Here is a 19,625-nt window from a genome sequence, read left to right as displayed (position 1 = left end):
CTAACGAGACGCCTTGACGGCAGGAGGCCTCTGACCCTTCCGCTTTTCTCTCCCACCAGTCCCTTGTGGAATTCGGCACCGCTGAACTGAACGAAGAGACACGGTTTGTGATATGGAGATGGGGTCCCACCCTCACGTGAAGCTATCTGCACCCTGAGTAGCCACACCATTTTCTACATCGCAAGCACAAAACTTAGTAGAGCAACCCGGCACCTGCTGTAGGTGTAGTAACACCTACGGTGCCGGCAGCAGCGACATTTCCATTCATGGAGAATAATACTGTCACTCCACCCCCGCCCCTGCCACGCTTCACAGCTGGAAGACAGATCTGCACCAGAACTCAGCCAGGGTACCGTGTGCAAAGGGAATGTGGATTCAAGTCTTCAGAGGGGCTGTTGCTATCAGGGATCTGGGCCGTTTCCCGCTACTCTCACAGCACAGTCTCTCCCGGGAAAGAATTACCTGGCATTGCCAGAGAGTAATCGACTGTGTCCGTGACAGAATGGAAGAGCTGGGACTGCGATGCTTTCTTCAGCTGATAAAGGAACCCTCCCAAAGCTGTGAGGTTCAACTTATCCGTAGCATCTTCAAAGAGCCTGGATGGAGTAAACAGATTTGTTATTTGGAGACGATCTAGCCAAGTCTTTGCGGTAGAATCATTAGGACGGTTTTGTCAAATGGGATTAATGAAAATGTGTCAACACTGAAAATAAATATATGTTATATACGTATTACTGCCGGGTACGAGTCTGCTCTAACTATGAGGTTTTAATCTAAGGGGCACAGATGATTAAAAAAAAATATCTGTGTATCCCCATGGCTTAGCACAGCCATGCTAGACAGTAAGAACATGTTTGGCAAGAAGTTGAAAATTGACAAAGCGTCACTCCCTGAAACTGAGTAACGGGGAATAGAATCCTTAGAAGTAGCTTCAGCGTCCTAAGCTGTATTATAGAAAAGCCCACTGAGTGAATCAAGGCATTTGCTGGGCTACAACTGATGAGTCTAATGCTGGGCTTGGCCTTGAGAAGGATACAAAACCCAAGTAAACCCAAGCCTGTAAGCCCCCTCAGGGTGGGGCTAGCTGTAAGGTCGCCTCTGACACACACCCAGAGCCTTGGACTTGGTGGGAACTCAAGCATCAGCCAAAAGAACAAATATCCCTACCCTAATGGGCCTTGCAGGTTCCTTTTGTTTTCTACTCAGCTGGGCACAGACATTTCTGGCAGAAGGAGCTGGGAAGGAAGAGGGGAGCACAGGCAGCAGGGCTTAGAGAAGGATCGGAGGCTCACTGGAGTTCAGAAGGTTGGCATTAAATGTGCGTTTATATGGCCAGCCTTCCACTGCTCTTGGGTCACCTGCTGCCGGCCCTCCCAGTCTGTGCTCATACCAGAAGGACAAACAGCCCATGGGGTGTGACGTGCTGGGCAAGGGAGAGTGTCGCCAACAGAAATGGAACAAGGAGCCTCTTTTGAAGAGGTTATAGGACACATAGGGGTTTTAAGACGGGAATTCGTGGATTAAACATTCGCAAACTATTGAAACAAAGACACTTTTCCTTGCTATTTTGAAATTCCTATTTTAATATTATTGAGTTTCTGCGTCCTATTAACCATTTCTTCTCTCTCGTTCCTAGTAAAAAAAAAATCAGTGGTGGATATTATGCACCACCTGACACTCGTATACTGCTTTCCAGATGCCGAAACACTTTTACAGCCATCTTGTTGGACAAACAGGAAAAAGGGATTGCTGTACTGGGTTAGTAGATGGAGAAACTGAGTCTCAGCATAACTATTTATACAGACGTAGGGGCACCTGGTGGCCCAGTTGATTGAGCGCCTGACTCTTGATTTTGGCTCAAGTCAATCCTACTTGGGATTCTCTCTCTCCTCCCCCACCTGCCCCTCTCCCCTGTTCTATCTCGCTAATACGTATATATACATACATATATATGTATATATGTATGTATGTATATATATGTATGTATGTATATATGTATGTATGTATACATGTATATACATATATATGTATGTATATATATAAAACATATTTATATATATAAATTACATACAAAAATAAATAAATATTATATACACATACACACACACACATATATATATATACATATATATAATACACACACACACATTACACACATACAACCAAAAACTATACGGATGTGACCTTGCAGTTAGCGTCAAGGCCAGGAAAGAACTCTCCTGAGCACCAGTGATTGCTATTCCACTCTCCCACTCCCTGGCTGTCTGGCCCCCTGTACAAACTTCACTGCACCTGTGCTGGGGGCACAATGACCCAGCGTGGAGCCTGAAGTGAGGCAGGACTACATGTGACTGGTGACCAACAGCACCTTCAACATCAGAAAGTGTCATTGCTTGGGGTTATCGTTGAGTTTTTCCTCTCGACCGTAACGTGGTCAAATAATATACCACACTCTTGGATGTGGGACTGTAATTATCATCCAAATAATGGATTTCGCCTATTTAGCAAGCTCTCTCCTAAGTGCTTCAAGTGTACTAGTTAGTTTAACCTCACGGCTACCCTGTGAGAGAGTGACTTCGTGACCCTACTTTACGATGAGGCAATCAGGGCCAGGGGAGGTGAACCTGCCCAAGGTCACAGGGTAAGTGCAGGCTTCTAGGCCCAGGGAACCTGCCTCCCGAGCCTCCGGTCTTAGTCGTCAGACGGCAAGCGGTTCATTCTAAGTGCAGGGCATGCTGGGAGACAGAAGTATGTTTGGACAAAACAAAAAATCAAAAGAGGCTTAAATGACCGGCCAACGAATCAAATTGCCCTGGGAGTGATTTTGAGCCCAGAGAGACGGACGTGGCGCTGCCCTCCGGCGAGCAGCCGTCTGGGGTGTGGGGACCATGGCGTGCGCTCATACCTGTCGGCCTGGGTGGACAGTGTGAGCACGGCCTTGGCGGCACTGCTCCCTGTCATGAGGCCGCCCCCGCGGAAGTCGGAGGCCCGGCCTCGGCTGCCTTCCCTGACCAGCTCTTGGACGGAGAGGGGCTGGATGACAGGGGCCGCGCTCAGGGAGCTCTCCGGCTCCAGGTTCTGCTCCGCAGCCGAGTCCTCACGCTCTGGGTCGCCAAGGAGTCCAGAGTCCCCCGGCGCCCTCTGGGGTTGGCTGATGGTCAGAGGGGGCTGAGGGGTGCCGGCGCTGAAATGGGTGTGTTCTAACGTGCCCACGTACTCGCAGACCCTGGACAGAGTCACAGACAAGCAGCTGTTAGGCCTTGCCGCTCAGCAGGACAGCTCCGTAAATCCCACAGTGAGAGAAAGGAAGTCCGGCCAGCTTCACAGTCCTCCCCGATCTCCCTCCTTCCTCTGGTGAGGGCCACCTCTCCCTCTCCCTCCCCCCCCCCCCAACTATCCACATTCTTTTTTTTTTTTTGAGTTGGACCGGATGGGTTGGAAGTGGGGTAAGGATTCCTCAGACTCTCACCCCATGCTGGGAGGAAGGTGGGTAACAAAAGCTCTCTTCATCCTGTTGTGCCCTGTCCAGCTTCCTGGCTTATTTGGACTTCAGCTGTTGGAGGGAGTTTTCCCAAGGAGCCCTCTCCCCCTCCCTCTAGCGCTCTGATTAGGACCCAGGAAGCGCTTCTGTAGGATCCCAGAACGAGGGTCCATGTGGCTGGCAGGACCTCTAGCCATAATGGGCCCTCTCGCAAGGGCTCTGTCCAGCCGTGTCCTGCCTCGCCCCGACAGCCCCATATCACTAATGCTGGGGTGGTGCCCTAATCACAGTAAACACAGAGAAGTGTCACAACGTAGAGTATAAGTGCCAACTTCCAAATCGTTCCTGCCCAACAGATCCCGGAACTAGGACGGTTCATAAGAGGCCCAGTATCACAGAGTAAGTCCAGTTACCGGTAAAGACCATCCCGGATAGTTCACTCTCGTGTTCTGTAACTGGGCAATTTTTTGACTGCGTGTAAAACGCTCTGGCACGATGTAAGTCATTTTCCTGCCCTGATGTGCTTGTGAGAGGCAGGAAGAACAGGGGGTCTCCAGCCTCCACATTAAAACCCATTTTGCTCCAGGCTGATTCACCCTGGCTTTTTCATACCCTAGTTCCTCCCAAGATGGGTTTTGGGTTTTTCGATCCTTGGATGATCTGACGGATTCTCTCTTTCCGACTCAACAGACATTTGCTGTTGGCTGCATCTGCTTTGGGGGCATCAAACTGAACCCAGATCTGGCTGGTGCTCTGGCTGGCGAGATCCAGGTGCCTGAGCCCTGCCCCTGACTCCCCATTGCTGCTCTGCCAGAACGGAGCTTGGTGCGAGGTTTTGGGCAGGTGCTGAGGAGAAGGAGAAGAAACGCCTGGCGCCTGGCACCTGTCCCCTGCCTTGCCCCCCCGGGCAGTGCCTCATTGTGCCAGGTCTGCCCAAATGCCTGGGAGACGGGCTTTTTGTCTTTGTCTCATGAGGACTGCGGAGCTAATGCCGTTTGCATCTTACGGGTGCTGTGAACTCTGTCACTGACCGGGGTTTGGGGATCTTGTCATGCACCTGAACACGTGTGGCCAGCAGTCCGGGTTGTGGCTCCCCATCTCCAGGCCTACGCTGAGGATGGCATCCATGCACAAGACGTGGGCTGTGTGCAGCCAGACCCCCTGCAGCTTCCCGATCTGTTCCAGTTTCTGTTCCACTTTGAGTTTCACTGTGCCAGAGAGACAGTCATTACCATAATGGTCCAAGGAGGAGACAGAAAGGGAGAGAGAAAGGATGGAAAGGAAAGAATGGGTCGTTGTGCAAGGGCAAAAGGCAAACAGTAGATGTCATTCGACATCACTGGCAGCAAGCTCCTCGACAGCAGGTCCCCGTGGTTCATCATGCAAGCCACCCAGCCCGAGGCCCCACAGACCCTGGCGAGCTCAGCTCTCTGCAGTTCAGGAGTAGGGTGGGTCCTCGGCTGGTGGTTATGGTCCTTCCACACCCATCTGTGGGTTCTAGGTCAGTCACAGCAGTGAGGATGGGCTTCATGTGCTGACCCCAGCGGAAGCCCCTTGTGCCCAAGCCCTTCTCCCACCCGTGTACTCAAACTGATAAGACAGAATTCCTGGCAATCTGTAAGTTCTCTGAGGCTTATTTTTTTTTTTAATTTTTTTTCAACATTTATTTATTTTTGGGACAGAGAGAGACAGAGCATGAATGGGGCAGGGGCAGAGAGAGAGGGAGACACAGAATCGGAAACAGGCTCCAGGCTCCGAGCCATCAGCCCAGAGCCTGACGCGGGGCTCGAACTCACGAACTGCGAGATCGTGACCTGGCTGAAGTTGGACACTTAACCGACTGCGCCACCCAGGCGCCCCTCTCTGAGGCTTATTTAATGTCACATGTTCATGATGATGATCATCTAAACCAGGTGTATGTATGCTCTGGGCACATGGCTACGTTATAACCGAAGATTACTGAATCGTTTCACTCCCTTTTACATTTATATTTGTGATCTTCAAATAATACTTTTTTAATTGCAGAGGACTAATGAGAAAGGATGCACAAGGTAACTTGATATGTCAGTTACAGCAAACGCCAAGGCAAGGCCAAATGACAATATCATGGACAATAGCCATGAATAAAGGTTCCAAGTCATTGGAAGATGGGTCTGATGGGATAACTGAGTGATGGTCCGGAACGCCGGAACACAGCATGCTTACATCAGAGGAAGCGGAACCATATTCCTTTTGTAAGAGGCAAACTGAGTTTTAGCAAAGCATCGTCTTTCATGGATGTGATACCGACTTTAGTTTTCATTTGTGTAGCATTTGAACATCAATTCTGGTTTTATAATTTTTTAAGAACCTTGAATGTAAGGATTTTTATGTAACTTACGGTTGTGCACATTAAGTATATATCCTAGATGATCATCTGCTTCATCGGCTAATGGATTTTAACCAGGTAAAAGCCAACTCTTTCTGGAGTTCACAAAGCTCAGGTTTTTCTCTTATAAGAACAAAGGTTCTCTGAAGCTCCTCTCCAGGATTTCCTCCGTTTCATTTCCCTACTCAGAAAACCGGCCATTCTGCCTTGCCCCACTACAACCTGAGCGATCTGCAAATGTGTACTCTGTGCAGCACCAACACAAGCGGCTGGGTGATGACAGAAGTGCGAACAGCTCAGCCAGGGGGCCTCTGGTGTCCTACAGGACTCCTGTTAGCAGCCAAGTTGCCGGGGCCGGAATGGTACGTCTCTTGCCTTCACAGGGATCTACGATAGGCACTCTGCAGGGTCAGCCATGTAAAAGAGCCAAGCCTGTGATCCAGGCTGGGATCTTGCGATCAGCAGTAAGTATATGCTGTGCATCACACGAGGAACAGGGACAGGTGTCTGCCACATGTGCAGGGGTGTGTAGACCGCACATAAGGCGCCAGGTGGATTCTGGCTCTTTAGCTGTTACCTTGTGCTATGGCATCACTGGGCTCTTGGACTTCCTTTTCCTCTTTTTCTTCCTGGACACAGGAGGCCGCTGCCATCTGGGCAAGGGCCGAGGCGCAGTTAGCTGCAACTCCTTTGGAGAAAAGAAACAATTACCCCTCACTGAGTCCACCGTCTAACCTCTTACCAAGCAGCCCTGCTAAAAGATTCGTTTTCCACGAGGGCCATTCCCACAGCGCTCCTCAGGGACACCCCGCGGGCCCCGGGTCCGGGAACGTTACTCCCTCCCGTACCTAGAGCACAGCTCAGCCGCGCTGCCTTCCGCAGCCCATCGAGGCTCATGCAGATGGCATCACGTTCCTTTTGGTTCTGCTCTTTGACGCCTTCAGCTCCCAGAATGAAGGCCAACCCTTTGGAGCTTCCTGCCATGCGGCCAGTCAGGGGGGTTGATAAAGTATCGATCAAGTTCTTCCAGCAGCCCACCAGAATGTAGCGAGCAAACGCCACACCTAGGACGTGAAGGAGCATGGATCATTTTCCGGAGACAAAATAAACCACCGGCGGTGAATGGCATGGGAGCTTCTGACAATCAAGTTAGCGATACTGAGGTGTATGCAGTTCTACTACAGGAAATCAAATTTAATGGATATTGGATTGTGTTCTACTTTGTGTTTATAAATAATGAATGTTGCATCATCAGCTAGATGTTGCTAAGTAACTTCCTTCAGGCACTTTTCTGCCAGGACGAGATGTTAATTCATTTATGTCAGCACAGAAAGCTGCCACTTAATGGTTTAATTGCTGGTAACATATGGGATGTATGTATATTCATAAACTCAAGACCCAAGTCATTACCTGCCACTGTGGAGTCATCAATTCTCCTGCCCTGGGTGAAAGGAGACTCCGTAGAAGCTGAAGCCATCAGCTGGCCCCCAATCGCACTGCTCTCTAAGCCATCAATGTCTGTCAAGGAAAAGGAGGAAGGTTTTCCCAGATTGGAACACTCCAGGAAAAACCAAAACCAAAAACCAAAAAAACCCAAATGGCCAACACAATATTCATTTTTTTTTCCACAACAAACATCCATTGGATCTATTGTGTACCAAGTATGTTAGAATTTTTTATCAGAATATTAAAATTTTTGTTTTATTCTTTTAGTCTCGTTTTCTTTCATTGCCAGAACATTCTTCACATTTTTTACTAAAAACATAAACTCTGCCCTCTCTGTTGTTAGAAAATCTATTGACTTAGAATATTTTGACGTTTGACTATTCCTTTTATCCAAAGTGCTGGCATCGTTCCTACATTTTATATGAGCAGTTTGCCCCAACATGGATTTCTCTTTCAGAATTTCCTCGTAGGAATGAAGAAGAGAATAAGAATAATATCTCCTTGGTCAGATAATCACATCATCTGATTCCAGTGTACAACAATAACTTGATAATAATATCTTACAATTCACAAAGTGTTTTCACATAACATTGTTTTCATCAGATCTTCCAGACAACTCCAAGCGGGTAGGCAGGGTAGGTATTATTTTTCCCATTTCACAGAGAAGGAAATAAATGTTCAAGGTAGGTAAACTGCACAAGGCCACGAGGCCGGTAAAAGAAGGAATCAGGCTTAGTATGCAAGTCTTCTGACTCCCATCTGGGCCTCTTTCCAATGACACCACACACTTCGTGCAGCGTGGTATAGGACCTTCATTCTCCATTTAAATTTTTGTTAAAACCAACTCTCATCTCTGGAATTAGCTCAACGAACCACTTCTTAATATACTGGCAAGAAGAGCCTAGGATTGAGAAGATTTAACTCTGAATTAAGTAGCCTTATAGCCCTGGGCTACACTGCATCTTCTGGCTTTGAATGTCTAAGTGGAAAGGAAGGAACCACTGGAGAAGTGACCATGGAATTGAAGCATATATCCTGAATGCAACTAATATAGTTGAATACAACACAGAGAGGGATTGGGAAAAGAGGGTAGCCTAAGTTTATTCCTTGACTTTAGAACTTGACTTTCACCAACAGGATGAGAGTTCTCTGCATGGTGTTTGAATACTATTTCATTATAGCTTTGATTCTTACAGTAAGTCCATGAAGCCTAGAGATTTCCGGCAACACATCTCTTTTTTCCCGCTCACATTTTATGTACTTCTATTTGCATATTAAAAATGGTGCATTCCAATAATTAAAATCATACAAAGAAAAAAAAATGGCGCTTGATTAAACTGCATTTTACAGCCTGCAGAGTGCCTTAGACCACCTTAGGCTTTATTGGTCACCCCCAACCAGCTTCTTCCTTCACCAACATGCAAGTTCTTTTCCTTCCCCGCCAGCCAGACAAGCAGAGGGAAGAGGAGGGTTGGTGTTCCTGAGCAACATATCTCTTTGAAAAAAGTTGCTAAGATAGGTTTTAAAATTTCTCACCACAAGAAAAAAAAAATGTAACCAGGTAAGGTGATTGACATTAACTAAACTTAGTGAGGTGATCATTTTGCAATGTACACATATATCAAATCATCATTTTGTGCCCATTGGGCTAATATAATGTTATATGTCAATTATTTCTCAACAAAACTGGGGAACCAAGGCAGGGAGAAATCTCAATGACTGCTCAAGTCGGAACAGGCCAGTTTCACTGAAATGAATTTGACCCAGAGTCAAATGGTCTTATGACACTCCCCCAAAATTTCCAGTTACGAAAATTATGTTTCCTATATGCTAGGTAGAGGGCTAATGGATTCACGTAATACAAAGTTTATTTGAGTGCTAAAATTCCTAGGTTCTAGACAACACTTTTATATGACATCAGGAACGGCCACAGTTAGTACAACGTCGATGGTAAGATCGTGGCTATTGCTTTTAGCTGCACAGGATGAAAAGATCCGATGGAAGTTTCCAAGCTCCAGGTTAACTACTGCTCGAATTCACTTGCCATCTCATACTGGGAATTTGCTACAAAGAATCACGGAACTTTATTTTGTAGAATTCTGTGTGAAAAAGCCTATGTTTTTCTCTCATTTTCTAGCTAGAGTTAGAGAGCTCTCCCGTGGATGTGGCCCACTGAGCTTACAGTTCCGTGACAAAGGGGTGGCTGAGTCACAGCAATGACTGATGAATGTGGCTACTGTGAGTGACCTGTTGTTTGTTCATGTTTATGACTGCTGAATGACTCCTTTTGTTAAGGTCCAGGTAAGAGTCACAGAGATTAATTTTGGCAGAAACTACGGTATTTGAAAATTAAAGCTGGCACATTTAGGATCCTTATCCAGGTTCCAAGGCGCTTTAAGCGCTGGGCAGTACTTTCAATCCCTATTGGACGCACTTGGCAAAGACAGGTGGAAACGAAGCACGGCTTACAGGCAACTGAGTAAATGTCCCACACGTGTATGCATTCCTAGATTTGGAATGGATGTAAGTGTGACCATGGTTAACCAAATGCAAATTGGTCACCTGTGCAGTGATCCGGATCCCCAAAGTTTGGGACCTAAGCCTCGCTTCTCTCAGTCGCATCCTAGTTCGAGAACTAGGACTCCAAACACCTGCCAATGGCCGAGACTCTGCTGGCTGTGGACAGACTATGTGTCTTGACTCCCTGCCTGGTTCCTAAATAGCACCTCACCCCACATTCCTCATTGTTGGGTTCTGCTTGTCAGCAGTCTACTCTGCCTCCTTTGTAAGAGCCCCCCAGTACTAACCAAAGGTAACATAACGTTCATTTTGGACAACAGAAACGGCAGGGAAGGCATAGAGCCATGCCCCACACATCGTGTTAGCCAGAGCCAGGAGATGATTCAGATCAGAAACCAGTCTGGGAACTCAGCTCAAACATAAGATGAGCCTGGAGATCTAATATATGAAGGCTACTGATGACAAGTCTTGAGTCCTCCCTGGTCGTTACCTGACATCATGGTGAAGCCATGAAAAGCCAGGAATGACTGTGTTTTCCCACCCCCCGCCTCCCAAATTCCTTCATGACCACATCCCATACTGCTCTCTATGCTCTCATATAAAAAATCTTTTTCTTTTTGAGAGAGAGAGAGAGACAGAGAGAGTGCGAGTAGGGGAGAGACAGGGAGAAAACGAGAGAGAGAATCCCAAACCAGTCCTATGCTCAGTGCGGAGCCCATCGTGGAGCTCGATCTCATGATGGTGAGATCGTGACTTGAGCCGCGATCAAAAGTCGGATGCCCAACTGAGCCACCCAGGTGCCCCACGTGAAATTTCTAATGGACAGGGTTTTTAAAACTCAGGGCACTGAAGACAAAGAGGCTGGGCAACTGTTTGGCATTATTTTTAACTCTTGTGCAGCTGGGAAGGGAAGAGAGGACCTCCGACACGGATAGGAAATGGGAAGGGAGCCAAGTTGAAAGTCAAGCGTTTTAACGTGTCTGGCAGCTCAGGAGCACTGAAGGATTAGGGTCACCTACTAGCACGTGAGAGCTTCCAGGAACAATTCTGGGCTTCGTGCCCAGAAAGCACTTCATATCCCTAGCAGAGGCCTGTAGCTCTCCCCTGACAGACGTGGGTGCTAAGTGGTCCTCATCTGAGGGGCACAGTGAGTCCTCCAGGGTCCCGCGTGAAAAATGGACGGAACATTCCTGTGAGGTGGCTTTGTGACACCTCCCTGGCACTGTCACCAGTTGCCGGGGGGGGGGGGGGGATTTGCCGGGGCTGTTTCAAGGCTGCTTCTCTGAAAGGGGCTCTTGGGCACTCTCTCCCCGCCGAGCGCCACACGGCTGCGTGAGGAGCCACTGACCGGTCAGCATGGTGATGAGGGGAAGGCTGTTATCCTCTGGGCTGCCCCAATAGCCGGCTTCTCCGAGCATGTTCCTGTCGAGCACCTGATGGTAGAGTTCCTCGATCCAGGCCTGGGAGAAAACCATCAGCACCCCGCTGGTCTGCACCTGCTTCATGAACTCCTTCTGCAGAGAGGACCACACGAGAAGGTGACCAGATAGGAACCCCCCGCAAACGAACAGGCCCCTCCTCTGCCTCTTTCTCTCACTGGGGCCCTACCTGAGTCGAGGCTTCGAGGAACAACAAAACCTGTTGATTGGGAGTGGGGGGGGGGGCGGTGGCAAGGGAAAGGGGAACCAAAATGGAGAAGTCCCAAACTTCATGAAGTTCCTTTTACTTATGATATCTTAAAAAAATTTTTTTTAACGTTTAGTTATTTTTGAGAGAGAGAGCGTGAGCAGGGGAGAGGCAGAGAGAGAGGGAGACACAGAATCCGAAGCAGGCTCCGGGCTCCGAGCTGTCAGCACAGAGCCCGACGTGGGGTTCGAACTCATGAACCCGGAGCTCACGACCTGAGCGGAAGTCGGACGCTTAATTGACTGAGCCACCCAGGCGCCCTACTTATGACATCTAAGAAACCCACATAAGGATAAAGAACGCTGCACTTCCTGTCTTTACTCTCTGATGTGTGGGCACAGAAAAAGAAACGCAGCAGCTCCCTCTCACTGCCCCAACCGCCGCAGAGATGGAGTGTGTCCCCTGAAACAGCACATGTGCCTCAACGGATACTTGACTTACACCCACGAAGCTGCCAGTTCCCCTCGGGAGTTTATAATTTATCAAGCGAACGAATGATTGCGCATTCCCTTCCAGCAGCTCTGTGGACTGAGGCTCGCGAACTGGGATCGGGGCTAGACCATGGGGTGGCTCGCTCCGGCGAGGGAGCCAAGCGCAGCGTAATCACCATCGTGCTCATTCCACAGCTCCCAGCAGGTGCTTTGTTACCGACAGCTAGTAAGCTTAGCTCTGGGTCACAAGTAGGTCCGGGTACCTTCCGGAGGACAATGAAGAGGTTTCGCAACACAGCAAGCCTTGCTTTTCGGGAAAGGGGGCCATACCCTGTACGTCGTCTGATGCTCCTGAACATCCTGATCACCTGTTTTGGAAGGTGGCTTACACTTGAGTGTGTGCAGCAATGCCACCGGCTGACATTACTAGGCCACCGGCAGGCGGCCGCTTCTAGGGACTGGGGGCCCTTCCCTCTCTGGAGCAAGGTGGGTAGCTGTGTGCCCCGCAGCACGATGCAAACTGCACCGCACCCCCTTCCACCCTCCACACAGCCCCGCAGGGACTGCCCAGTCCAGGGTAGCAGGGGACATCCCTGCTATCGCTCCCAGGGATCCCTCCCAGGACAGCGATGCTCGGCTTTCCGGCCACTTCTGGCCAGGTCCGAGTGGAGACCACGCACTCACTATCATGCCCGGTGCCAGGGTGGGCCGCTTCCGGTAGTAGTCGCCGTGGGAGAGCTTCAGGTTGAGCAGCAGGGCGCAGTGCGCGGCCGTGTACAGGCTGTCGGCGTTCATCAGCATCTGCAAGCTGAGGCTGCCGCTCCCATCGAATCCGGGAGAGTGCATCATGCCTGGGGGAGAGAGTCAAGAAACCTTTGGGGTTGCGAGCAAGGCACCTGGCAAGACCGGCCCGGGGACAGCCGTGGGCCAACCCTAGCAACAGGAACAGGCACCTTGTAGGACGCTCCCGGAAAGAAACTAGAGCCAGCCAGGGGTATCGTGAGGGCCGGACACACGCCTTAGCCTGGTGGGGAGGGGCATGCACTCTGGAGGAAATCTACCGGGCAAATCTTGAGGAGTTACCCACCAAATACTTCGGTAAAACCACTCAGACCCCCTAAGTCTCAGCTTCTTCACCAACGAATGGGCAGAATAATCGACTGCATCTGTCTCTTGCTCAGAGTCTCTAACGACTTACCATCACAATACAAATAAAACCTGGACTCCCCCTCCTCTCTCCTCACTCCCCACAGCCACCCGGACCAGTGCTGCTCCTAGACCAACACTGAGACTGGGCCTGCCTCAGGGCCTTTGCATTTGCTCTTGCCACACTCCCCAGAATGACTTCTCAGGATCTCTGGAGGATGTGCTCCCTTCTTTCAGGTTCCTGCTCAAGCATCAGCTTTACAGAGACCTTCCCTTTCAATTCCATCTGAGAGGGCCTCCCCAATACTACCACCCCTGCAATATTCCTCCTCCCCACTCTGCATTGTTTTCATTGCCTCCATGTCATTTATTCTACCCAGCATTATACTAACATGTATTTATTGTCTGCGGTCACTACTATTATCGACTTTTACGTAAGATCTATGAGAGGGTGGGGCTTTGATCGTTTCGTCCCCTACAGAATCCCCAGTGCCTGGAGAAACGCCTGGTATAAAGAAGACCCTTGAAAAATATTTGCTCAATGAATAAAAATGAATGGACACGTTTGTTATGAGAACTAGATGTGATAAGGCACGTAAAACGCTTAATGCAGTAACTGATGCATACTTTTCTAAAAGCAACAACGTTCCTCAAAAAGCAAAACCAGAATTACCACATGACCCAGTAATTACACTCTCTGGTAGGCAGCATGCTCAAAAGAATTACAAACAGGGATTTGAGCAGACGCTTGTACGCCAATTTCACTGCAGCATGATTCACAATTGCCCAAAGACAGAGCCAACTGAAGAGTCCGTCGACCGATGAATGGATAAACGAAATATGGTAGATACGGACCACGGAGTTCTAATGCATGCTACACCATGGATGAACCTTGCAAACATGCTAAGTAAAATGAGCCAGGCACAAAATGACAAATGTAAGGCCCATGTAAATGAGGTACAGGCAAGAACAGGCAAATTTATGGAGACAGAAAGTAGATTAGACGTGACCACGGGCTGGGGAAGAAGACTTTCTCTTTGGGATGATTAAAAAAAAAAAAGTTCTGGGGCGCCTGGGTGGCGCAGTCGGTTAAGCGTCCGACTTCAGCCAGGTCACGATCTCGCGGTCCGTGAGTTTGAGCCCCGCGTCGGGCTCTGGGCTGATGGCTCAGAGCCTGGAGCCTATTTCCGATTCTGTGTCTCCCTCTCTCTCTGCCCCTCCCCCGTTCATGCTCTGTCTCTCTCTGTCCCGAAAATAAATAAAAAACGTTGAAAAAAAAAGTTCTGAAAACAGTGGTGATGGTTTTACAACATTGTGGATACAGTGAGTGCCATTGAACCGCACACATAAAAATGGTGAAAATGGCAAATTGTAAGTTATATATATATTTTTTTATCACAATTAAATAATAATGTAATATACCAAAACCGTTGAACTGTGCCCTCTAAATGGGTGAATTGTAGGCTATATGAATTTTATCTAAATAAATTTTATTTCAATCAATCTTTTAAATGAGGAAACAGAGTTTCAAAAATATATGTAAATGAAGAGCTATTGGTTTTTCCCTCATTATTTTTTCTAAACATCGTTTTATGTTTAATAAGGTTTTCATTTTGAAGGGCTCCTTGTGCTTTATACAAATTAACTGAAAGAAAACAAACAAACAAACAAACAACTATATCCCCTGCTTTAAAGATGGGCTCACTCAGGGGCACCTAGGTGGCTCAGTTGGTTAAGTGTCCAGCTTTGGCTCAGGTCATGATCTCATGGTTCACAAGTTTGAGCCCCACCTGCGCTGACAGTGAGGAGCCTGCTTGGAATTCTCTCTCTCCCTACCTCTCCCTTTCTCCCTGCCCCTCCCCAGCTCGTGCTCTCTATCAAAATAAATAAATAAACTTAAAAAAAATGTGCCTCATTCTTCTCAAAGCTAGAACAAACAATCCTAAAATTTGTATGGAACCACAAAAGACCCCGAAGAGCCAAAGTTATGTTGAAAAAGAAAACCAAAGCAGGAGGCGTCACGATCTCAGACTTTAGCCTCTACTACAAAGCTGTAATCATCAAGACAGTATGGTATTCGCACAAAAACAGACACATAGACCAATGGAATAGAATAGAGACCCCAGAATTGGACCCACAAATGTATGGCCAACTAATCTTTGACAAAGCAGGAAAGAGTATCCAATGGAATAAAGACAGTCTCTTTAGCAAATGGTGCTGGGAGAACTGGCCAGCAACATGCAGAAGAATGAAACTGGACCACCTTCCCATACCATACACAAAAATAAACTCCAAATGGATGAAAGACTTGAATGTGAGACAGGTAACTATCGAAACCCTAGAGGAGGAAGCAGGCAACAACCTCTTTGACCTCAGCCATAGCAATTTCTTGCTTGACACGTCTCCAAAGGCAAGGGAATTAAAAGCAAAAATGAACTATTGGGATCTCATCAAGATAAAAAACTTCTGCACTGCAAAGGAAACAATCAACAAAACTAAAAGGCAACCGACGGAATGGGAAAAGATATTTGCAAATGACATATCGGATAAAGGGTTAGTATCCAAAATCTATGAAGAACTTACCAAACTCAACACCCAGAAAACAAATAATCCAGTGAAGAAATGGGCAGAAGACATGAATAGACACTTTTCCAAAGAAGACATCCAGATGGCCAACAGACACATGAAAAGTTGCTCAACATCACTCATCATCAGAGAAATATAAATCAAAATCACAATGAGATACCACCTCACACCAGAGTGGCTAAAATTAACAATTCAGGAAACAACAGATGCTGGCGAGGATGTGGAGAAATGGGAACCCTCCTGCACTGTTGGTGGAAAGCAAACTGGTGCAGCTGCTCTGGAAAACAGTATTTAATTTAAAAAATGAAAAGTAGAACCACCCTACGACACAGCAACAGCACTACTAGGAATTTACCCAAGGGCTACAGCAATGCTGATGCATAGGGGCACATGTACCCCAATGCTTATAGCAGCACTTTCAACAATAGCCAAATTGTAGAAAGAGCCTAAATGTCCATCAACTGATGAATGGATAAAGAAGATGCGGTTTATAAATACAATGGAATACTACTTGGCAATGAGAAAGAATGAAATCTTGCCATTTGCAGCAACGTGGATAGAACTGGAGGGTATGACGCTAAATGAAGTAAGTCAGTCAGAGAAAGACAGGTATCAAATATTTTCACTTATATGTGGAACCTGGCAAATTTAACAGAAGACATGGGGGAAGGGAAGGGGGAAAAACAGTTACAAACAGAGAGGGAAGGAGGCAAACCATAAGAGACTCTTAAATACAGAGAACAAACTGAAGGCTGAGTGGGGAGGGAGGCGGAGGAGAGGGGAAGATGGGTGATGGGCATTGAGGAGGGCACTTGTTGGGATGAGCACTGGGTATTGGATGTAAGTGATGAATCATGGGAATACGCCCCCCAAAACCAAGAGCACACTGTATACACTGTATGTTAGCCAACTTGACAATAAATTATTTTTTAAAAAAGTGCCTCTTCTATGAAATGTAATAGTTTTCAAAACTAACAAGTACATTGGAAACATAAATTTGTAACTGGAATGGTTACTTATATCCTTGTGAATTTCTTAATGAATATGCTAGCAAGAGGATATGGACCAGAAGAAGCTTTTAAAGTTGAAAAATCTTGAAGACCTTTGCTTATTTGAGAACTGTATAAACACTTTTTTGTTCGGAGTAGGTATGTATGTTCTTCCAATAAAACTACTTTATGCAAATGTTAGGCATCACCTCTTCCTTCCTTTAAGAATTTTGCAGCTGCCGCAGGAGATTTTTTACTGAGGGCACTTTGTGATCAGAGGCAGAGGTGAATTTATACAAGAAGGGTTGAGAGCAGGATTTAAAAATGACATCCTTGGTCAGGATACGAACACTGTGTTCCTACCCCTGATGGTCCAGAGGAAAACTCCATACTCTTAAGCTCCTGGTGATCTTGGTTCTAGTCTCTGGTAAATTGAAAGCAGAATTCAGTGTTGCTGGGTGTTTAACTATTCTGGATAGAAATGAATATTCGAGTTTTTCAGGAAAACAAAATTTGCAAGTGGCTCTGATCTTAGGCACGAGTAATAATTTCTTTAAAAAACTTAAAACCAACTACTATATACCTCGGAATATGTCTTGGAAAACCCAGTACATGTTCAGATGCTGAAAAGGAAGAAGGCAGCTGATGCGTCTGCTGACCCAGAGATGCAAATCATTAGCGGAGGGGTGACAATGTCCCGGAGGGCACTGCTAACGGGTATGCGGAGTTCTGAAATAATCTGCCAGACCTGTTAGAAACAATCCGTTGGTGGGGCGCCTGGGTGGCGCAGTCGGTTAAGTGTCCGACTTCAGCCAGGTCACGATCTCGCGCTCCGTGAGTTCGAGCCCCGCTCGCGCTCCCTGAGTTCGAGCCCCGCCTCAGGCTCTGGGCTGATGGCTCAGAGCCTGAAGCCTGTTTCCGATTCTGTGTCTCCCTCTCTCTCTGCCCCTCCCCCGTTCATGCTCTGTCTCCCTCTGTCCCAAAAATAAATAAACATTGAAAAAAAAAATCTTTAAAAAAAAGAAACAATCCGTTGGTACTGCCCTCTCTCTCGAGGTTGGCTAAATTTCTTACATTACACGGAGCTGGCAAATTCGAGAATAAAACAAAAGGATGTATTATCTATCAGTCATTTCCTTACCGTACCAAATACAGTTCACTGGTGATGTTAAGAAGGAAAATAACACAATGGCCATTACTTTATTAAGTGATTTCTAATTTTTAGAACAAGTCTCTTCTCATACATTATTTCATTTGACATATAAAGTATGTTATCAATTGCCTTCCTTTATTTTACCAGTAAGGAAAGTGCCTCAGAAATATTAAAGGAATTTACCTGAAGTTATATAGCTAGAAATTGGCAGAAGGCTTTTGGTTACAAACTCCAGGCACTTTGCACTATGCCATGCCGTACTTGCTTCCAATGTCGTGAAGAGACTCCACTCTATCATGTCCCTCTTTAATAGATACTTTATTTTACATTCATCCTGACTGGGTTCACTGAAGTGTTCTAAATTTGGAGTGGCAAACTATAGGAACTATGACCTTTACCACATTCTGGCCACTTGCTTTTTCCAGTGTTCTGTAACATTCTCTCCCTCTATAATTAAGATGTTCTTTACTGTCAGGAACAGGAGGGTGGGTCACCTGCTTGATTGGTTACCAGCAAAAAACTGGATACAAGATTAGCATAAATGACCTTGAAATATCTCCTCCATGTGTTAGACAATTTAATGTGCCTTTTCAAATACAAATTAGATACTTATGCAAAACATTTAACAGAACAGAAAAATTTAAAAAATAAGAAGAATAATAGTCCCTGCTTCTCCCAAGTCCCAGTGATACCCATCCCAGATCATACTACATACATTGTAATGAAACTTGGTATTTTCTTAGTAATATACGTTCGACATCTCTTGATATGAGCACTTCTAGATCTGCCTCATTCTTTTCAAATAACTGGGCATATAGCACTGCATGTTTGGAGTATGATTTATTTAAGTAATGCTCTATTGGTAGACATTTATGTAGTTTCAATTACGAAAATAGCTGAAATGATGTAATAGCTTTTAGCACTTATGCAAGTGTATCTGTGGGCTAAGTACCCTAAAGCAGAATAAAGACATACATTAGGTTTGATAGCTATAGCCCAGGTATCTTCCAAGTAGTTTTATACCAAATGTTCTTCCTACCAATGGTGCATAAGAATAATGTTGTACCCACTCAGCAATACTGGGCATAATCAATTTTCTAAACCTTTATAATGATGTTATGTGATTTTTGGTTGCATTTCTATACACTAATAACAAAGTAGCAGAAAGAGAAATTAAGAGAACAATTCCATTTATAACTGTCCCCCCAAAGAACGAAATACCCAGAAATAAACTAATCAAGGAGGTGAAAGACCTATACTATGAAACCTATAAAACATTGATAAAAGAAACTGAAGACGACACAAATAAACGGAAAGATATCCTGTGCTCATGGGCTGGAAGCATTAATATTGTTAAAATGTCCCTACTACCCAAAGCGATCTCTATCAAAATACTAACAGCACTTTTCACAGAACTAGAATAATCCTAAAATTTGCATGGGACCTGAAAAGATCCCCAAATATCCAAAGCAATCTTCAGAAAGGTATCACAGTCTCAGATTTCAAGATACACTACAAAGCTGTAGTAATCGAAACACTATGGTACTGGCACAGAAATACACACGTAGGTCAGTAGAACAGAATGGAGAGCCCAGAAATAAACCCATGCTTATATAGTCAATTAATCTGCAACAAATGAGGCAAGAGTATGCAATGGGGAAAAGACAGTCTCTTCAGTAAATGGTGCTGGGAAAACTAGACAGCTACTTGCAAAATAAAACTGGATCGCTTTCTTATACTATACACAAAAATTAACTCCAAATGGATTGAGGACCTAAATTTGAGACACAAAACCATAAAACGCCTAGAAGAAAAAGAA

General features: G+C 46.3%; 1 protein-coding gene across 7 annotated transcripts in view; it reads right to left on the bottom strand.

Moving 5' to 3' along the window:
• The window catches only part of ARFGEF3 (ARFGEF family member 3), a 185,630-nt gene that overhangs the window by 47,686 nt on the left and 118,319 nt on the right, over positions 1-19,625 (bottom strand). For all 7 annotated transcript variants that reach the window (XM_045058104.1, XM_045058105.1, XM_045058106.1 and 4 more), the window contains 8 exons: positions 12,617-12,783; positions 11,164-11,329; positions 7,260-7,367; positions 6,698-6,913; positions 6,427-6,537; positions 4,539-4,689; positions 2,906-3,226; positions 463-596 (listed from right to left, as the gene is read on the bottom strand). In XM_045058104.1, the coding sequence (XP_044914039.1) occupies positions 463-596; positions 2,906-3,226; positions 4,539-4,689; positions 6,427-6,537; positions 6,698-6,913; positions 7,260-7,367; positions 11,164-11,329; positions 12,617-12,783 (1,374 nt within the window). The remainder of the gene's footprint in view (positions 1-462; positions 597-2,905; positions 3,227-4,538; positions 4,690-6,426; positions 6,538-6,697; positions 6,914-7,259; positions 7,368-11,163; positions 11,330-12,616; positions 12,784-19,625) is intronic.

This window comes from Felis catus, chromosome B2 (assembly GCF_018350175.1).
Source record: "Felis catus isolate Fca126 chromosome B2, F.catus_Fca126_mat1.0, whole genome shotgun sequence".
Lineage (NCBI taxonomy): Eukaryota > Metazoa > Chordata > Mammalia > Carnivora > Felidae > Felis > Felis catus.
Note: the sequence above shows the minus strand (reverse complement) of the source record. Positions and strands in the feature narration are given on the sequence as shown.